This window comes from Hirsutella rhossiliensis (genome assembly GCF_020360975.1).
Source record: "Hirsutella rhossiliensis strain HR02 chromosome Unknown scaffold00004, whole genome shotgun sequence".
Classification (NCBI taxonomy): domain Eukaryota; kingdom Fungi; phylum Ascomycota; class Sordariomycetes; order Hypocreales; family Ophiocordycipitaceae; genus Hirsutella; species Hirsutella rhossiliensis.
Genome location: NW_025408670.1, coordinates 3,314,507 through 3,334,103, shown reverse-complemented (window position 1 = coordinate 3,334,103; position 19,597 = coordinate 3,314,507). Strand labels below are relative to the sequence as shown.

At 56.8% G+C, this 19,597-nt stretch overlaps 7 protein-coding genes across 7 annotated transcripts; 3 read left to right on the top strand and 4 right to left on the bottom strand.

The window, feature by feature from the left end:
• Positions 1–175: 175 nt before the first annotated feature.
• Positions 176–2,419, bottom strand: HRG_04615 (reverse transcriptase (RNA-dependent DNA polymerase) domain-containing protein; the record flags this gene model as incomplete). The annotated part of the gene is made up of 11 exons (XM_044863086.1): positions 176–198; positions 244–255; positions 365–399; positions 538–1,001; positions 1,072–1,263; positions 1,344–1,597; positions 1,726–1,797; positions 1,864–1,900; positions 1,948–1,994; positions 2,045–2,120; positions 2,300–2,419. 11 exons carry the CDS (start codon positions 2,417–2,419, stop codon positions 176–178), a joined length of 1,332 nt encoding a protein of 443 aa, XP_044721700.1.
• A 5,382-nt stretch (positions 2,420–7,801) lies between these two features.
• HRG_04614 (FAD binding domain-containing protein) lies at positions 7,802–9,341 on the bottom strand (the record flags this gene model as incomplete). The annotated part of the gene is made up of 4 exons (XM_044863085.1): positions 7,802–7,899; positions 7,959–8,483; positions 8,529–8,647; positions 8,710–9,341. The coding sequence occupies 4 exons, from the start codon at positions 9,339–9,341 to the stop codon at positions 7,802–7,804; spliced, it is 1,374 nt and encodes a 457-aa protein (XP_044721699.1).
• Positions 9,342–10,254: 913 nt separating this feature from the next.
• HRG_04613 (ketopantoate reductase panE/ApbA domain-containing protein) lies at positions 10,255–11,463 on the top strand (the record flags this gene model as incomplete). The annotated part of the gene is made up of 1 exon (XM_044863084.1): positions 10,255–11,463. One exon carries the CDS (start codon positions 10,255–10,257, stop codon positions 11,461–11,463), a length of 1,209 nt encoding a protein of 402 aa, XP_044721698.1.
• A 317-nt stretch (positions 11,464–11,780) lies between these two features.
• On the top strand, positions 11,781–12,311 carry HRG_04612 (double-stranded DNA-binding domain-containing protein; the record flags this gene model as incomplete). The annotated part of the gene is made up of 3 exons (XM_044863083.1): positions 11,781–11,804; positions 11,858–11,970; positions 12,035–12,311. 3 exons carry the CDS (start codon positions 11,781–11,783, stop codon positions 12,309–12,311), a joined length of 414 nt encoding a protein of 137 aa, XP_044721697.1.
• A 211-nt stretch (positions 12,312–12,522) lies between these two features.
• HRG_04611 (coenzyme Q (ubiquinone) biosynthesis protein coq4 domain-containing protein) lies at positions 12,523–13,523 on the bottom strand (the record flags this gene model as incomplete). Its single annotated transcript, XM_044863082.1, has 2 exons — positions 12,523–13,166; positions 13,253–13,523. 2 exons carry the CDS (start codon positions 13,521–13,523, stop codon positions 12,523–12,525), a joined length of 915 nt encoding a protein of 304 aa, XP_044721696.1.
• A 2,616-nt stretch (positions 13,524–16,139) lies between these two features.
• Positions 16,140–17,355, top strand: HRG_04610 (SET domain-containing protein; the record flags this gene model as incomplete). The annotated part of the gene is made up of 2 exons (XM_044863081.1): positions 16,140–16,259; positions 16,345–17,355. The coding sequence occupies 2 exons, from the start codon at positions 16,140–16,142 to the stop codon at positions 17,353–17,355; spliced, it is 1,131 nt and encodes a 376-aa protein (XP_044721695.1).
• Positions 17,356–17,746: 391 nt separating this feature from the next.
• Positions 17,747–18,915, bottom strand: HRG_04609 (RNA recognition motif domain-containing protein; the record flags this gene model as incomplete). The annotated part of the gene is made up of 4 exons (XM_044863080.1): positions 17,747–17,868; positions 17,938–18,476; positions 18,539–18,728; positions 18,780–18,915. The coding sequence occupies 4 exons, from the start codon at positions 18,913–18,915 to the stop codon at positions 17,747–17,749; spliced, it is 987 nt and encodes a 328-aa protein (XP_044721694.1).
• Positions 18,916–19,597: the final 682 nt, after the last annotated feature.

Genomic DNA, 19,597 nt, shown 5'->3' with positions numbered 1-19,597 from the left:
CTTCTTGCAACCGCTTCTGTGGAAATATCGTTCAATCCTTCGAGTTCGACGCCTTTGGTGAGTCGGTCCGTGACCACCATGCAGTTCGTCGCGCCATCTTTCCCCGACGGTGGGAGGTCAGTAATAAAGTCAATGGTAATTTCGCTCCATATGCGTTGCGGAATAGGGAGCGGCTTTAGGAGTCCTTTCTTTGTATCCCTCCAGATGGTGTTTCGTCCGCAAACCTCGCAGTTGCGCACAAACCGACGTACATCGCTAGCGGCACCCGGCCAGAAGAAGCGTCTCGACAGAGTCGAGTACGTGAGGTCCCTTCCAGGATGTCCGGTGATATGAGAGTCGTGAGTTTCCTGGATGATCTTTGTACGTAGCGGCTCCGAACCGGGTATCCAGACGCGTTCTCTAAAGCACAGCAGGCCTCTATTGTCTAATGAGCATTCTGAAATGCTGACAACCTTCTCCTTCTGTAAGTCTGTTGGCACACTCTTCGCTCCATCTGCTACCAGCTTCGTGAGTTCTTGATAAAGCTTGTCTTCTTGCCGTGCGGCGTGCCACAGCTGCTGTAACTCCTCATCTTCAAATATCCTGATCTCTTTTCCGAAGTTGATTTCCTGGGCACCCTCGGTGTTGGTAGACAATGTCGATATTGGGACCCTTCTAAGGTGATCATTTTGGAATAGCCTCATAATGCGTCCCTTTAGTCGTTCATCGGAGTAGTTGGCCGGCATATCCTGGTCCCGTCGAGAGAGTGCGTCAGGCAATCCGCCCTTGCGGCCCGGCCTCCATTCGAGCTCGAATTGGAACCTGGACAGGAACTCCGACCACCGCACTTGTCTCTCTGTCAACCTCCTTTCCGAGTAGAAGTACCTCAGGTTCTTGTGGTCCGTTAGGATCTTGAAGTGCTCTACTGCCCGTAGCTCTGGTTCCCACTGCTCCAAACATCTGAGAATGGCGAGTAGCTCCTTGTCATGGATAGCGTAGTTCGCTTCGGCTGCCGAATGTTTCTTCGAGAAGTATGCGACAGGTCGTACCAGTCCATCCTTATCATCTCTCTGCAAGAGCACGCCTCCCGACGCGAATCCTGAAGCGTCTGCTTCCACGATAGTCTCCTTTCTGGATGGAAGTGTGCAGGATCGGGGCCGTGATCAACAAGTCCTTGAGCTTCTCGAAGGCTTCTTCGCACAATTCATCCCAACGGAATGGCACGTCCTTCTTCGTTAGCCGCGTTAGCGCTCCGCTATCACCGAGAACTCTGGCATAAACATCCTGTAGAAGTTCGCGAATCCAATAAAACTCCTCACGGACTTAACATTCGTCGGGGTTGCCCATTCCTTCACAGCCTCAACCTTCTCAGGGTCGACTCGGATCCCACACTCCGCCTCGATGATAAACCCAAGGTATTTCACAGCCTTGACTTCGAATTCACTCTTGTTGATATCCAGTTGCAGCCCGGCGTCCATCAGTCGTTGGAGGACCTTGCCGACCTTGTCGCGGTGGTCTTGCAGGCTTCCAGAGGAGAAGATCAGGACATCGTCGATATATGCTGACACAAAATCGTCTAGGTAATCCTGGAGCGCGCTGTTAATGTACCGCTGAAAGGCTGCTGGTGCGCCTGTCAGGCCGAATGGAACTACCAGCCATTCGAAGGATCCATAGCGCGTTCTGAAAGTTGTCTTTTCCTCGTCGCCGGGGCGACCTGATCTTATGGAACGCTGCTATAACATCTACCTTGGTGAACCACCTTGCCTTGGCTATCGTTCGCAAGGTCTCGCTCAGTAAGGGCAAGGGATAGCGGTCCCTCTTCGTTATATGGTTCAAACCTCTGTAATCCACGCAGAAGCGGATGCCTCCGCCGGGCTTCTTCACCATAAGGACTGGTGCCGCGGCTGGCGAGCTGCTGACTCTAATAAATCCCTTGTCGAGTAGTTCTGTGAGAGTCTTCCGTAGTACCAATAGCTCCTCGCGGGACATGCTGTAAAGCGGTCCCCAGGGTAGGGCTTCTCTCGGCCATGCTCGTCTTTCAGCACTTCGATCTTCAGGTCCACACCTGGCCGATGAGGGGGCAGCTGGTCGGCCAGTTGCTGAGAGAAAGCTCGAGACCACTTGTGGTACTGTGGTGGCAGCTTCTCCATTACGTCAGTCTTCGGTTTCGGTCTTAGGGCCTTGTCAATATCCGCCATCGTGACCGAGTGAACTCCAATGCCGCCTTTGCGTTTGTCACGGCGTGCTTCTGCTAAAAGGTTGCGGCCATGACATTAGAGACATCTAGCTGTGGAGGCTGGTAACGTCGTCGGTCTCGTACTTGAACTCCATTGGACCCGATCTCGAGATATCCTTCCTTCGCATGGATGTGAACATCCTGGTCTTCCATCCATCGTTTACCCAGGATCATATCCCAGTTCAGATCGTCGATGACGTACATGAAAACACGATGCTGCTGATGTCCATCGAGGTCGATCGACACATACGTGATCTTGTCGATTTTGACCTCCTTGCCGTCTCCGCTGCATTCTCCAAGATGCGCGGCTGGACGCGTATATGTGGCAACTGGAGAGAGTGAAATGTGCGCTTGCTAACCGCGCCGTAGCAGAGGCAGCCATAGTCGACAAGAGATGGCACGAAGTCTGTGCCGTTCACCCTGACGTCTGCTATGAACGGTTCTCCGTCCATTTTGCTTTTCCGCTCACATCCCATTCTCTCACAGCCGCCGCGTGTCCTAGTCTGAATCTTCATCGTTATGAGAAGAAGTATCGTCTTCGGCGACCTCGGCTTTAGTGACCGCTGGTCGTGACGGGGTCACGGCATTGACCTGAGTGCGTCGGGTCGTGTTTGCGGGTCGGATAGGCGCAGCCAATGGACAGCGCTCGATTCTGCAGTTGTCTCTTCCACAACGGAGGCAACGCCCTTCACGGTAACGGGCGTCCATCTCGGCCTGGTCGACCCACTTGGCACGCTTGCCCAACAGCGCTTGGTCTTCTGGTCGCTTGGATTGGTAACCATATGTGTTCTTATCACTGCGGGTGCGCGCAGCGTTCACTTTCGCGGATGCTTGTAGAGTTGGTTCCCATTCCATCATATCCTCTCGTCTAACTTCGGTTTTCTGGCCAGGCTGTTTCTGGGCAGCCTGGCCTCCATGATTCTGGTGGTTGTCATAGTTGTCCGAACTCTTTGTGTTGCCTCGAGGCCTTTTCCACTGACCCAACAATTCCATCTGGCTGCTCAGCGAATCGCACCTCCTCGCCAGCCCAACATAGCTGCTGATGGCAGAGGGTCAGAGCCTATGAGGGCTGCTTTCATTTTATCGTTTAGTGCCTCCTGGAGGTAGGAAATCTTGCTGTCATCTGGCCAATACTCGGCGTTGGCATTGGCGATCTCCTCTCAAAGCGGGGGTAAAGGACGTGAACGGTTCATTCTCTCCTTGCTTAATCGAATGCAGGTTGCGTGTAGCTCTCTGCTTGCGATCCCTCTCCCGTACAGCAATTCGAGGCGGTTGAGTAGTTCAGCAACATTGAACGTTTTCTTCTCGGTTTGCATCTCCACAAATGTGGTCACGTTGTCTTTAGCCTTGCCTTCTAGGCTCATGAAGATGTACATAAAGTGGCCTTCTGCATCTCCAAGGGCTTCTTTGTCGACTCGTAGCTTTCCTTCGGTTTCTAGTTTCCAGCTTCGCCACTGGGCCTTGTCGCCGCCGAATTTCGGTATGTCTCGTAATTTGGGGCGCTTGGTTGGGTGAGGGTTGTGAGTGGCGACCACACGAGTGTCCTCAATGGGGACAGCCGGGGTGACAGATGGCGTTGGCTCTAGGAGTTCAGACGAACGGGCTTGCTGGTGTTGTTGGAGTTCCAGGGCAATAAAACGTTCTTCAAACTGGGTGTTTCTTCGGGAACTCTCTTCTCTCAGACTTCGTATCTCGGCAACCAGGGCGCTGAGGACGTCCGGCTGCATGTTGTTGTTATCTTCGGCCATCGCGACTTCGCTGAACGCTAATAGTTCGACGGGACTCAGTTTGGTGTCTTCAGTGTCTTCGGTGTCTTCGGTGTCTTCAGTGTCTTCGGTGTCTTCAGTGTCTTCAATGTCTTCAGTGATCTTGATAGTATGTGAAAGGCCTCTAGTGAGTTGATACAACTAACTAGTCCCTATGCTGTTTACTATCAAGATAGAGAAGAAAGAAAGAAAGAAAGAGAATCTACTACATGAGAGCACAATAGCATTTTATAGCTTCGAGCCAATGGAAGGTTCTAGAAGCTAGGCGGCGCAGCCGCCGTTAAAGCGGCTTGCCCGTTACAGATTGCACCATCATGGCTGGAAGCCAAGCATAACTTACCCGTAACGGCCACCCACTCCCGCTATTCGGCCTAAAAGTGGGTGGGTTAGTGCGGCTTATCAAGCCGCAGCGCCCGGCTTTCCCACCCGTACGCCTGTATCGCGAACAACCACCAAGGAGTCGCCCGGGAAGGTCTTGTTGCGGCTCCATAAAGAATTGCGTAAAGCATTGTAGTGGAAAGTTGGCTGTGTAAGGCTTTCCTGGCCGTATCTGCTTTGGAGCTGCTCCGTACGTACTGTGGAGCCCGTGACCCGGCACAGGTCTTACCACAGCCAAAGCGATAGTGACGAACTAGAGGCTGCGATACCTTGAACAACACGGCGATGCGTATAAACCGGGCGTATTAACAAGCTACTCGCACTACAACTGTCTCTAACGATGATAATAACTGGTCTGTCTCTGCCTCGTCAGGTTACAAGGCTGACACATAAGGCAAGATCATCGCCACGATGCCCTTATAACAACTTTCACGAAAAGAGGATACACGATGGGATAAGGTAGAGGCAGAGGTTTAAGAGTGAACAAGAGGCATAGTACAACATGTAGGGAAGGGGGAGCTTCTTTAGAGACTGAGGAAGCCACTGTGTTGTACAAGCAAAAGTGAAGTGACCCTCCTACATATGACCTGAAACTGGACTCTATACGCCATGGAGGTGCTGGTGGCAGCTGACAGAGACGTACTCCGTATATATTGCCATGTCGCTAAGGCGCCTAGTATACTATTGTAAAGCTGGTAAAACACCGCTATACCAGGCAAAGTAGGGACACCCCTATTGGAGGTGTTATTAAAGCGTATTATAAATCCTTTCTCTGCCCTGACATAACCCCCCTAGGTTGATGGCTGTACTTATATGGCCAGTGAGCTAATTACCCTCATAGCCTAACATGGGCCAATCTAGCAAGACATAAATTAATTAAGTTACTATAAGGTTTAGGAGGCATAAGTTATGTAACCCCCTGACAATTAGATTAGACACCATAGTGCATTAAAATCCCCCTAGGGGTTGGTTAAACAGTGGACCGACCAGCTAATATAACTTCCGGGATGCGTTTTTAACCCTCGCTGATCTGCCCAGCGGGGATCAGCAACTGGGCTCATCATTATAAAGCTGGTAAAATACCGCTACACCAGGCAAATAGCGGTACCTGAGGTATTATTAATGCGTATTTTAAGTCCTTTCTCTGCTCTGACAACTATTTTCTATGTATCGCGATAATCTTACTTCGCTATGAGCATGCATTGGTGCGGGCGGGATTTGTTGCAGTCTCCGACGTACGGGTGGGGAATACGCGCATACAAATTGGCGCTGCGCGCCTTGACAAGTCATACTAATCCATTTTTAGGAGGCAGAATAGTGGGAGTGGGTGGCCGATTAATGCGGCACTATACGCACCTTGACCAGCTACACTTTCTTCACATTTGGTCGGACGATTGGGCAGACCGGTGGGATGTTTCTTAGTCTAGGCCACCGGATATCATCCCCCCACTCGTTTCAGTTCGGTATGCCTGGGACATTTCAGGGCTCTGCATTTCGTATGTCGTGAGATGCAAAAGCTCTCGCAAGGGAGTTCGCAACCAGCCGAGTCCAATATATCTCTTATTCAGAGTAACAGGATCCAGTGACCAGTCGATCAACACAAAGCCTACATCTTTCAATCAATGTTCAAATGCTTGAATTAAATCTCTTAGTCTTACCTATGTTAGCTCTGCTGCATCCACGGCAAGAAGCCGAGGCTGGAGCCGGATTATAACTCAAGGAACGCAGATGGAGAACCGGGCCCCGACCGAGAAACAGGTCAGACCTGCTCAAGAGTGCTCAGAACCCGGATGAATGGGCCAGGTTCAGAAGCCCCAGATCGAGACATTTCGCGATGCCCTCACAATACAGGCTGCGGTGATTCATCACGCCTCAAGACTAATGAGTTCTATATAAGATATCGTTCTCACAAGGATCATACCCGACCGAATGCCGTCTAATATCCGAGAGCTCTGAACGAATCCATGACCATTAGGTGGCAACCCTTGCTGCGGTGAGCCACCCCTACGGTGCCTATATAGTTCAATCTGCAGGATTCTTGCACGTCAGAAAAATGCAGACGGCAATCAAACTTCACCCCACCGGTTTCCACTGCGGTGATTCATAAACTCGCGGGAACGAGGATTCAGTGGTCGGAGCGAGCCTGATATGCCGCCACAAGGACTAGGACCCGAGAACTTACCATGTGCCCTCCTACCATGCTTGTGTAGTGGCTCATCATCTGGATCTCGCCTTCCGACATGGCCGACAAGTCTCTAGAGGCATCATCCTAACATGGTCAACTTATCTGGCCATCGCACAGCTTCTTTGCGATCACGTTTGCTAACAGACAAACTCTCGCCACTGCTGTGATTGTTTGAGCAAGAACTGTCTTCGGCCGGGCTGCACTTATAGTTTGAGTTTCAGGTGGTCAGTATCCTTTCTAGCTCCATAGTTAGACTAAAGGACAACCTGCCAATACCAAAGGCTCTATAGGGACTAAGTTGTCTTTTCAGCATCGATCAACAAGTAGTTGGGACGGCACGCTGACACTGGGATGATTGCAGTGGGTAAGTTGTTTCTTGTACTTGTAGTAATTACCAGGCCACGGGGCGTCGCGCTGATACGAGGGCCACAACACTGGGTAAGTCGTTCCCGCCTATTTCCAAGACCAGGGCGACAGAGAACCGCACTGCCAGTAGGGCGGCTGGGGGAGATCACGTCAAAGCATTAATCTAGCAACAAGTAAAAGACCGATACATCGGCGCGGCAACGTCATGGCGACTCGAGGTGATTGATGTTCTCCCCCACAAAGACAAGCTGGTTAAGATACCGAGGTTGATGGGACGCAGGCTGTATGTGCTATGCTTAAGAGGCGACGCACCGAAACCTCGAGGGCCATTATTTGTGTGCCGTGAGTGTTCTGCCTGACGTGGACGAGCAAGCACAGCGCCGACGCTAGGATGATTATGGCCTCATTATATTGAAGCCATCCCTGGCATTAGCAACCGCTCTGGTGAGACGGCGGGCTGATGTTCGAGATAATTGAGTCACTGGGGGATGACAGACTGGACTGGAAAATGAAAATAACCTTCAAGCTATATAAACTCGCTGGCTAATATACGTGGACCTTGTCATTAATAGTGAGCCTTTGGTTGTTGTAGAGTCTTGACAAAATGCTTTCTGGAGTTACTCATCGACTTCCCTGGGCATTTGAGACTTAGCTCGACATCACGCGCTGCATGAGGAACCATTCAAGCGATAGACAACGCTCGTTTGCTGCTTCGTAAATCCATCCATTAATTTCCCCTGGAGTATGGACCATATTGGTTGTATTATCAGGTTCTCAAGGATAAGGTTCGCCTCATGCTGGTGATATGATTGGAGTTCAAAGAAACAACCCAAATTAGGGCTACGAAGTAACCAAGAAAGGAAAACGTTGACAATTGAGTGACGAAACAAGCTACGAGTCTGCCTTTCCGAGTACCTTCTTGGCCTCCTCGGCCACATTGTATCTGACCACGCCAGCGAGCGACTTGGACATGAAGCCCGGGAAACATCCTGCGTAAGATTAGCCTCCCCTCGGTGGCAGCAGCAGGGGCACCACATGACGGACACACCTAGAATCCACAAGAAAATATACATCAAGTATTCCTGGAAAACAGTCATGTCCCGCTTGGAATTCTGCATTGTCTGGGCCTCTTGCAGGATCTTGGTGACGCGGGGAAGGCGCAGTTCCATGTATTGCTTCGCAGCCACTTTGATGACCTGCTTCCGGCTGTTGGCGTCATAAATCTTGTGCTCCTGGTACGCCTTGCGCAAATAGTGGCCGAGGAAGAGGGCAAAGGCCTCTACGTCCTCCAGGGCCTGCGAGGACCCCTGTCCCGAGGTTGGGGGTAGGGCATGCGCTGCATCACCGACGAGGACGACTCCTTCACGTTCCCACGTCGGCAGCGGCGGGACAGTCCAGGTCGGGTACATATTGTCCACGCGAAGGGACCGGAGAACTTTCTGCACGACGGGGTCCTTCCAGTCCTGGTGGCGTTCTCGTAGCTGATGCGTGACGGCCTCCACGTCAAGCGTGCCCGGGGTCGGACACTCGTTAGCAGTGAAGGTTGACCACCAGGCGAGACTTTTGCCTGGCTCTGAGACGTGGAAAGGCGAGTCACGGTTCGGCGACGACTCGTCACTCTCAGCAAAGAAGTAGCCGAAAAAACCATTGCCACCAAAGACAAAGTTCATCGAACCCTTTTCCACATGGCCCTTGACGTCGGAGGAGGGAATGAACCCGCCCACTCCTACGAGGCCCCTATATCCTGGCGTTAGAGTTGCATTCTCAGGGAGCGTCTGTTGCGGATGTGTGGGACCTACTCATAGCGCGCAGGGAAGGGGTCTTGGTCTGCCTCCGGAAACAAGGCGTGCTTGGTGAGGCTCTTCAAGCCGTCGGCGCCAAGCACGAGATCCGCCTCGACGGGCGGACTCCCGTCAACGAAGCTGACCAGGTTGCGGCCGTCGGGGTTCGCGGTCACCTTGGCGACTCGCTTGGTCACAATGGCACTATCGGGAATTCGCAGGCGCAGGCATCGCCAAAGCGAGTGGCGGCTGGTTGCGACCATGCACATGTCGTTGGCTGCGCTTCCGTCGCCGGACAAGGGTGAGCCCGTGGGTTGTAGGCGAGCCAGGACGGTGCCATTTTTGCTCTTCATCATCATGGTGGGCACGACATATCCACCTCGGACGACATCGAGGAGGATATCCTCGTCAAGACGCTTCAGCACATGAAGGCCATTGGCGCCAACGCCGAGGCCGCCGCCCACGACGAGCGTCGACGAGTGGGTCGCTCCGTGGCCACGGTCTGACGAGGTCGTATCCTTGTCAGTGTCGTGGGCTTCATAGATGGTGATGGAGTGCGGTTCGGCCGACAGAGGCTTGGGCAGGTGCTTTTTCAGCAAGAGGTAGGCGGTGCATCCCGAGATGCCCGCGCCGATGATGACGATTTTCATGTTTCAAGTAGGGACGAGATTGGGGAGAGACTCGAGAGCAGAGATGCTTGTCGGCTTGCTCAGCTTGGGGAGCCCGATGACGGCGAGGCCAGCCCACGCCAGGCCACCCGATGATGCCCGGGATGGATGTCTCCTAAGTTAGGGATCTCATGAGGGCTCGGCATTCACGGCACGAGCGGTGTGGCCTCTAGCGCAGGATGGGCGTGGCTGCATCTCTGGGCGTCCTCATCGAGCAAAGGCCATGTCGTCTCGAGTGCGAAGAGGCGTGGCGAGCCCAGCTCGGGAGGCTGTGCTGCGCGGTAAGCCGGCACAACGATGATGCGCCAGTGCTGTCAACTCCATCGATGCATACAGTATGTATGCTTGAACTCGGGTGGCCTGGTGCGACTTGAGTTGTATCGACGGAGAGACGAGGGCGAATTGGGTTGCTTCCATTTCCAACTGTGCGGGGAACCGGCGCCATCGTCGCTGGCGGGGGGCACGTGACGGCGCTTTTCTGACCAAAGTCGCTAATCCGAAAACTGTGATCAAGAAGCAGCCGTCATCGCCCATCGCACCGCAATTCCACCAAACTCGCCCCCCTTAGCCTGCCCGGCTCTACGACACTCCATCTGCATCCCCGCCCACGCCCTGCCGGCTAGATGCGCATGCCCAGCCGGTAATCTGTCTGGGCGATCCAACGAACCGGGAGAGGAGAGTTCTCGCCACTTCGCCGACCCTCGCAACGGCCTTCAAGGTGGCTGGCCCAGGTCGCCTGCGGTTATCCGCACGAATACCTCACAGCCCATCGCGATGCTGCCGAGGTAGCCCTTGCGTGGGCCGGGTGGCCGTGCGATGCTATGGCACTGTCGCGTCCCGCTCCGATGGACGCGCATCCACCGCGCCTGTCTTTCCGCAAGAGGTGACGGAGAGCATGCGTCGCAGTCGGGCGGAAGCGCTACCTGCCGGCTCCTCAACCGATTCACGGTCGCAGCACCCCCAGTTCCACCTGCCGGCTGTTCTTCTCCCCCCCGAAGCCGCCAGGTCGCCCACTGTGCACAAGATTCACATCCTCGGCGAGGACGAAAGATCCAGGTTCATTGCGCATGCCCTCTCGGGCGTCTACGACTCGATCGAGCTGCTCGGCTGGAGGACCAACATGCCGTCGAAATATCGCAATATTCGGAAGTCGAGACACAGCGCCAGACACGCGCCGAGCATCGTGGAAACCAACGCAGGCCTTCCGCCCCAGCCACGAGTCGACACCAAAGACGATCGTATCGACCAGCTGCTGGTCACCGGCCGGGCACACGAGGTCGTTCGGTCCATCAAGTCCGTCCAGGATCGAGTGGACGAGAACACGACCATCTGCTTAATGCACGAAGGCCTGGGGGTCTTGGAAGACGTGAGGAGAAAGTTTTTCGAAGGCTCCAACCCGAGCCCTAGGTTTATACTCGGCCACATGAGCCACCGGCTCGCCTTTCACAGGAACTCAAACTCGGTCCGGCGTCTCAAAAGCGGCGACACGAGATTGACTCTGGGCCTAAGTAACGACCAGGAGGCGGACACGTCCCTTCCCATGGTGAGGTCACTGCGAGAGTCCAGAGACCTCCGCTCAACCATGACACCCTACGATCAGTGGCTGCGGTTCAAGCTACCCTCGGTCATCTTCGACACCGTCGTCGAGCCCGTCTGCGTCCTGCTCGAGATGTCGTACCAGGGCTTGCTGCAGAACATGCCCGCTCAGCGAATCATGCACAGCTTGTTGACGGAGATTATTCGTGTCGTCGATCAGATGCCCGAGGTGGAGGGATCAGCCGTCATCCGAAATTTCATGCACGGCAAGAGCATCCACAAAATCTTGCACGAAAATATTCTGGCCAAGCGCTTCAGCCCGAGCCAGCTAGTCCTCCGCGTTGACAAGGGCCTGCCGACAGACATTGACTACCTCAACGGATACTTTATTCGACGAGGTCAGGAGCTGGGTCTTGACCTCCGCGTCAACGCCATGGTGAGGGACATGATCAAGGCGAAGCACTCCCAGGCCATCGAGAGACTGAACTCGTATGTGCCCGTGGAGGAGATGTCGGTACCAAGTCACTTGACGCACCGGTATCGCACAAGACCTCATGACAATCAGTGATGTGTAGGATAGAGGTTGGTGTTTTCCGCCCCATGGTTAGCTGGCAAGGATATGCATAGACGGGTGGCTGGAGCTAGAGGCTTCTGCTCTGTACATTATTATTACTACTTTGCACACCAAGAAGAGCTTGGCCGTCTTTCGATGCTGTGCAGGTCATCATGCATGTAACTGGTGCATGGCTTCAAGTACGTCAGTCATGCTCACGTGATGCCTAGAGCTGCCCCTCCAAGTCCCCCTTGTCACTGTTGACTCAGCCGCAATCGGGGATTTGCCGTCCCAATCCAAAACACCAACGCTCCGTCGTAAGCAAAGCAGCCATGGACGACTCGGAGCTCGAGCAGGTTCGCCGAGCGCGCGAAAAGACTCCATACTCAAGCAGGCTGACCCTCGCCAGATTCGAAAAGCGCGCCTGGACCAGCTCAAGGCCCAGCAGGGCGGCGGCGGCGGCTCACGCAGCGGCGGGCAGCCGTCGTCGGCGGGCGGCCAAGACCAAGAGCAGCAGAAGCAGTACGCCTCATCGCACTCGCCCGTTGGCTGCAGCTCACTAACAATGGCCGTTTCCCTCCCGCAGGCAGCAAGACGAAGCGCGGCAGCACATGCTCAACCAGATCCTGCACCCCGAGGCGGCGGACCGGCTCGGGCGCATCCGGCTCGTCAAGCAGCAGCGCGCGACCGACGTGGAGAACCGGCTCATCATGCTGGCGCAGACGGGCCAGCTACGGCAAAAGGTGACGGAGGCGCAGCTCAAGGACCTGCTCAACGCCGTGGCGGACAACAAGGAGGAGGAGAAAATTGTGGTGAGCAGGCGCAAGGGGTGGGATGACGACGACGACTTGTTGGACTTGTGAGCGCCCGTGTGGCCAGCCGGGCATATGGGCAGGAAGATGAGGATTGGATGATACCAAGAAAGGGCTCGATGAGCACTGGGGCATCTGTTCGCGCGCGGTGTTTGTACATATGTGGATTGCCCGTGTTCCACGGTGCAAAAGGTTTTGTGACGACGGCTGTCACCGTACACGAGGGGATGTGCTCAATGGCATACAAGATAGGCCCTCAAAGTCAGACGCGGGCTTGCGCCTCCTTGTGCCGATTCCTCTCCTCGCGCTCCCTCTTGCGGATGCTCCTCAGGTCCGGTGGCCTCTCGATGCCCAGCTCGGCGCGCAGGTCGTCGACGTCGCGCTCAAGCTGCTCCTCCCAAAACACGTTGATGACGTCGCGGCTCCTGGCACCGTTGCGCAGCGCCCAGGGCAGGTATATGGACCAGAAGCGCTGGCGCTCCCGGGGTTTGAGGGTGGCGACGGCGAGCGTGCTCAGCCCCGTCATGGGGATGAGGGTATTGGCAAACTCAAACGCCTTGAGGGCCACCTCGCCCTCGCGGACAACGGGCAAGCCGGTGAGGGCGTGGAAAAAGTCGTGGCACTCGCGGTAGCGCTGCATGACGTAGGCGCACTCCTCGTCGTCGATGTAGCGCACGGCGGAGCGCGTGTCGGGCGAGACGCCCTCGCGGTCGAGCCAGTCGACGTAGGCGCGGCCGAGGCTGTTGCTCGGCAGGGCACGCAGGGCGGCGACGGAGAGCGTCTGCGAGGTGATGCGCGGGCGGAGGCGGAGGATGCGGCGGCCGGTTGGGTCGGCGAGCATGGCGTCGCGGAGGCGGTAGATGAAGTAGGGCGTGGCGGTGGCCTCGCCGAGGGCGGCGATGAGGTCTGCGCCAGCGAGTTGACTCCACGTCAGCTTGGACTCTTTTGGCTCCGCCATCTTCCGTGTCCAGGGAAAGAGAGCGGGAGCGTACCGTGGCGGTAGGGGTCGATGAGCGACATGACGCTGGACCCAATGGCCAGGCCGGCGCGCTCCACCGTGGTCAGGGGCACATGGCCGGGGTAATTCGGCGGCGGGCGGTTGAGGGCCGAGAATGCTCGGCGCGCGGCCAAGGACGAGAGTGCGGCAGAGGAAGCAGAAGGAGGCGACGATGGCGATGACGATGCGCACGCGGCGCACGTCGCAGCGCGCACGGCGTGCCGAGCTGTGGACACTGGCCGGAGCCTCGCCAGAGCTGCGTCCATGGCGGGGCGGGTCTTTCTCCGGGCTCCTCTGCCGGTAGATGCTTCGGTGTTTCGGGGCGGGACGGTCGAGGGGGTGTCGAGTCTGGGGGGTTGTGTCATGAAATGAAAGCCGAGCTGCCGGAAGCTGTCTGGGCAGAGGTTCTGCGCCTTACCTAAGAGGGGACCTGTACCATGTACAAGCATCGCTTTACGGTGGACCCGAGAGAAGGGGGAGCATTCAGCATCTGATAGGCAAAGCAATGGAAAACAACGACGCAGCCAGACTGTAGGCGCGTCTCTTCATTCTTCATGATTGTCAGTCAGAGCTGCGTCTCGGTACTAAGAGTGTGAAAAAGCACGATTCATTTCTTATTCCTGCGCTCCTACGAGGCTCGAATCAATAACAAGGTGCCTTGTTATGCTTTGTACATCAATATATTCAGATGCGCTTTTTCTTTCCCGCCAAGTCACCTCCTCCTCCCGATATCAACGGCTTATCAGTCCCTGGGCCATCAAAAGTCTTGGTTTCGTCTTCGTCTTCATCAAGCTCGTCTTCCAGGTCCTTCCCGGCCAATGACTAGAGCTTTGGCTCGCTTACGCTCGACGGCGGCTTGCTCGAGCTTGATGGTTTTGGGACGCCTCCGCTCGATGAGGGTTGTGGCTTGCTCGCACTTGATGGTTTGAGGCTGATTGCGTCTATTGGTGAGTCGCCTAATCCGCCCGAGGTTCCGGCTGGTTTTGGTCCGCTCGAGGTTCCGGTGGGGCTTAGTCCGCCCGAGGTTCCGGTGGGGCTTTGTCCGCCTGATTCGCCGGATCCGCACGGGGCCTTCTTGATGATATCTATTTGGGCCTGGAACTGGCCCTTCATTTCCGGCTGGTCCTTCATCAGCCCCTCCAGTTTCTCAACCTCTGCCTTCCACGACTCCGACATGCAGTCAGGGTCGCCCGACGCCTTCTCCTTGGGCTTTCTGTCTGCAGCGGCGCTGCTGGTTGTGTCGCCGTCGCCGAAGCGCACACGGGTTTCTGTGTTATTTGGTTTGGCCTCGGGGAGGACCGGCTTCTCGCGCTGGACGCCTCCAGCGCCGCCGCTGGGTGTGCTGGCTCTAGTGGTGCTGCTCTGTGTGCTGGCTCTGGTGGTGCCATCGGGTGAGAGGCTGGGCTCGGGGTTTTGTAATTGGGGCGCCGCCAGCGAGGTTACGGCACCTGGATTCCGTGTTAGCAATGCCGCGAGAGAACAGGGCAGGACTCCAGAGACGATGGAACACGTACAAGCCAGAAAGGCAGCAACAGCGATCCGAACCATTTTGAAAGTTGGTTTAAGAAAGTCTGGGTGCTGTGGGAATATGCAAGTCGGGTCTGGCTGGGTGTCGACGAGTGAGTTGGAAGCGATTGAAAGCCAACGTCTGGTCACTGGATGATGAGGATGGCTGGAGCATGAAGAAGCCAGTCGAGCAGAGCCACGGGGATTCTTATACCCTCCTAGCAAGCCCGTCTGCGCCATCGTCCAGTCTGCGCCTTCGTCCCGTCTGCGCCATCGTCCCGTCGTGGTTTCCACAGTTATCGGCGGTCCACCGTCATGACTTGCGCCTCGCATAATATTTGGCCAACTTCGGACTCCAAGTGGCAGCTGTACGCGGCGAAGCAGCGGCGGGATCACGATTCAGAATTAGACTATTCGGCCGCTGATCCTCTGGTCGATCGGCGACCCATGTCTAGAGCATAGAACAGAGGGGTCGAGAATCGAGTCTGAGACGTGGTGAAACGCGCTCTGTCTCGAAAGAGGCAAAGACAGGAATAGAAGGAATAGGGCCCGTCGCCTCGGAGCTTGCATAAAGACATGACTGGGCCCTGTCCACGATTCCATTGGCCTCTCAGCACGCAAACTCCACAAAGAGCTGACGAGTATCTGTCATTCTGCGCCTCAAGCCCAAGTCAGTGGCGGCTCTGCTAGATTACATATGTTTCCCGAAGGCGGCGTATCATTACGCAGCGAGGGATGAACAGATGACAGGTATGGAGCAGCACATGGTTGCGAGTTCATGCAACGGGCGGCCGTTGTTTCCTGGTCATAGAATGGAAGTGCGCTGAACCCTACAGTGATGGAGATAGGGCGGCAGCTTAGTGGCTGTTGCTACTCAGGTGAGAGGAAATACCTGGCCAGGCCAAAGCGAAACTCCACAGCAGTTGCGTTGTTGACGCGGCCTATCGAGGTCGGTGTTGCAGACAGTTGCCCGCCGAGTGGCCACGTTGACGACTTTGACTTCGATGCAGGACAAGGGCCGCCTTTTCGAGACCTGCAGAGTCGCCCGCTTCGTATAGGTGCAACAACGAACAGCAGAAGCAGCGCGGAAATGCAGCCGTTGGGCGGTTGATGCATTCACGGCTCGCACGCTGAAGCGGTTGATGGCTTCACCAAGCGAAAGACTGCCAGATGGGAAGTTGTAAGTTGTGGTAGCTTATCGTTATCGCTCTTGACAGTTGAGACGTAAGCAGCGGACCTCATCCGTAGGCGACTTTGCCAAGTTGCTTCCAGGGCCGTCTGCTTGGGCCTCACCGCAAACACCACCAATGGCGCCCTCTCACTCACTCTGAGCCATGTAACAGCCAACGGCGTCAGACCACCACCGCCCTCCTGCAATGCAAGCAACCGAGCGGCTGCTCCAGTGGGCAACGGCCCAAGGCGTCATCCTCAACGGCGTAGAGGCCAAGCCGCTCCCCGGCCGCGGCATTGGCATCGTCGCGACGAGACCACTCAAGGTGAGGGAGCGACCGAGATGAGAGACGAGCCAGGGCCACGGAACCCGCGCCCTCTGTTCCTCGGCTCACCTACTTGCAACCCCAGGCAAAGGAGGATGTCCTGAAGGTCCCATGCACCCTGCTGCGCTCCCTCGCCACCACGCCCAAGCCCGTCGCCCGCAAGCTCAAAGGCGCACCCGTCCAGGCCCTCCTCGCCGCCGCCCTGTGCCTCGACGCAGACGACGACCATGACGCTGCCTGGCGCGCCGTCTTCCCCTCGCGCGCCCACGTCGAGGCCTCCATGCCCATCTACTGGCCGCGCGAGCTGCACGCGCTGCTGCCCCCGACGGCCCGGCGCCTGCGCGACCGCCAGCGCGCAAAGTTCGGCCGCGACTGGGCCCTCGTCGCTGCCGCGTATCCCGACGCCATGACCCGCCGCCGTTTTCTCTATGCCTGGAACCTGGTCAACAGCCGTACCTTCTACCATGCCACCCCCCAGACGGAGACGACGCTACCGAGAGAGGACCGCATCGCCCTGCAGCCCGTCGCCGACCTCTTCAACCACGCCCCCGACGGCGGCTGCTCCGTCGCCTTTGACCACGCCGACTACACCTTCACCACCACCCGCCCCCACGGCCCCGGCGACGAGCTCTTCATCTGCTACGGCCCCCACTCAAACGACTTTCTCCTCGTCGAGTACGGCTTTACCCTCGCCGGCAACCCCTGGGACGAGACCTGCCTCGACCCCTACCTGTGTCCCTTCTTCTCCGCCTCGCAGAGGCAGTGCCTCCAGGACGCCGGCTTCTGGGAGCGCTACATGCTCGACGCCGAGACGGCCTGCTTCCGCACCCAAATGGCCCTCCGCATTCTGTGCCTTGCCCCCGCCCAGTGGCGCGCCGTCCTGGATGGAACCCGCCCCGAGGACCAGGACCAGGACGCCGCTGACGCTGAGCTGCTCAAGGTCTTGACGAGGTATGAAAAGGACATTCGCTCCAAGCTTGTAGAGATAGACAGGGCCGGCGACGACGCGAGCGGCCAAGCCAAGGCATGCCTTCGGTCAAGATGGATACAGATCAAACAGCTTGTAGTCACGACAATCTCGCGATTGCAAAACTGAAGCCGAACCTAACCAATTTCCGACCCCTGCCTGGCAAAGAAACAAATGTCGTTATTGCTACACTCGCCTTTGCAATCACCGTTCGAGCCCCAAGGCGCGGGGCTTGCGAGCATCGGGAGTAATCTCACTCCTTCTCTTCCAAATAAGAAGAAAGTAGCGAGACCCTCGTTGTCTTCAAATTCTTGGGCGCACCCTGTCTCTTTGGAGCAAGAAACCATAGCTTTTCCCTCAGAGCTCTCCCCCGTAGAACGCTCTCGCTCCGAACCCGATATGCACCGGCCAACTGGTTTTATGATACACGATGCAGCGTCCCCCCCAAAAGACTGCATCTCCTCCGCCTGGACCCTCTCAAGTCCCGGATCGTGCCCGGCTCATCGTCTAGCGCCCCTCTCTATTCGGGCCTCGGGCGCTTGGCTCCGTGCGGGTTGCCCCAGTCGCCGTTTCCGCCTCCGCCCTGGTTCTGCCCGAAGCCAAAGCCGCCGCCGGTGAAGCCGGGGTTCATGCCTTGGAACCCTACAGACGGTTAGCCACACTTTGCTCTCGACATGGCTCCTGCACGCGGGGACGGATTACCAGGCATACCGCCGCCCATGCCCATCATGCCCATGTTCCCGGGCATCCCCATCGGCATGCCGCCCATGGGGCCCATGCCCATCATGTTCCCGCCCCGGCCGCCTCGCATGCCGCCAGGGCCGCCCCTCATGCCGCCTCCCATCATGCCGCCCCGGCCGCCAAAGCCGAAATTGCCGCCGCCGCCGCCCATGGGGCCATTGAAGCCGCCGCCCATGTTGTTGTTGTTGTAGCCCATGTTGGGGTTGAAGTTGCGATTGAAGTTGCCTTGGGCCATGTTGCCACGCCCTCCGCTGAAGCCCCCACGTCCCCGGAAGCCGCCGCCATAGTTGCCTCGATCATTATACGGGCCCGACGGGGCAGTACGCGGCTGCTCCTTGACCCGCGCCGGGGCATCCTTGGGCAGGGTTCGAAACGGGTTCATGCCCGGGTTCCAGTACGAGACGGTCATCTTCTTCTGCGCCGGCTGGGCGGCATCTCCCGTTATTTGGTCAAAATGGTGCTTGGCGGCCGTGGCTGCTTGGCGGGACTGGAACTCGACGTACGCCTGCCTAGAGCCGCAGGTTAGTCTCGCGAGTCATGTGCAAAGTTAGGGGTGGCCAATCGCCCTTACCCCTTGCTCTTGCCGTTGACCTTGTGCTCACTAAAGGTCAGTTCCTTGACCTCGCCTTCGCACTCGGCTTTTCTCAGCCAGCCGCGGATATCATCGTCGGTCGTCCACCAGTTAAGCTCGGAGATCATGACGGCCGGGGTGGCGTTTGCATCGACGGGACGGTCGGCCTCCTCTGATTTCCTCTTTGTGCCTTGGAACGAGGCTGTGTCTTCCATCTCGTGGGCCTGGCCGCCGTGCTCACTCGCGGCAGGGCCCTTGGAGTAGTCGTCTTCGTGGTCTCGATATTCATTCTCGCCCTCCTTGGTGTTGTCTTGCTGGGGCTGGTGCTCGCTCGCGGCATCGCCATAGAAGTCGATTTCGAAATCGGCCTCGGCCATTTTGACTGTGGTAACGTGTTCGGAGAGGGGAGAACCCGAAAGAACAGACGGACAAGGCGCGCAGAGCGGCTAGTCAAATAGTCCTATTAAGTCTTGAAGATACAGGGTTGTGTCCTTGGTCTTTGCGATGGAGAATTATCAGCAACTCAAAAGCTTTGATGGTCGCGATTCCGAGACGCCCCAATCAGGCGGGTCCCGGATACAGGGCGCGATGAGGTGGAGCAGAGACAAGAGAGGGCCCGACGACGAGGTCGGCACAAGAAAAGATTGACAGTACGTACAGTACCAGGAAACGGCAGTCTGTATGGAGAAGAGAATTATGACATGAAGCCAGAAGACGAAGCTCTGTGCTCGCGATCCTCAGCGTTCCCAGCTTTTCTTGCGACGACTTGACAGAAGCGTCGGTACAGGCGAGGCCCAAGCACACAGGCCTGAGGGCAGGAAGCAAAACCTCGAAGCAGCGCCTCCAATTTGTCCGAGTCGCAGTCCCGTTGGCGGCTAGGGGAGGCGGGTTGGCGGCGGGCTTGCTACCCGAGGGATGGATCGGTCGCTGGCGGATCAAGTCATATACCTGGCCGGTCAGCAGAGAGATGCGTGCAAGCCGGCGGTCGCTGGTCTGGTGCCGAGGGACAAGGGAAGCCGATGAGGGAGGAGGCGAGGTGGCGGCCGAGAAGCGGTGGCG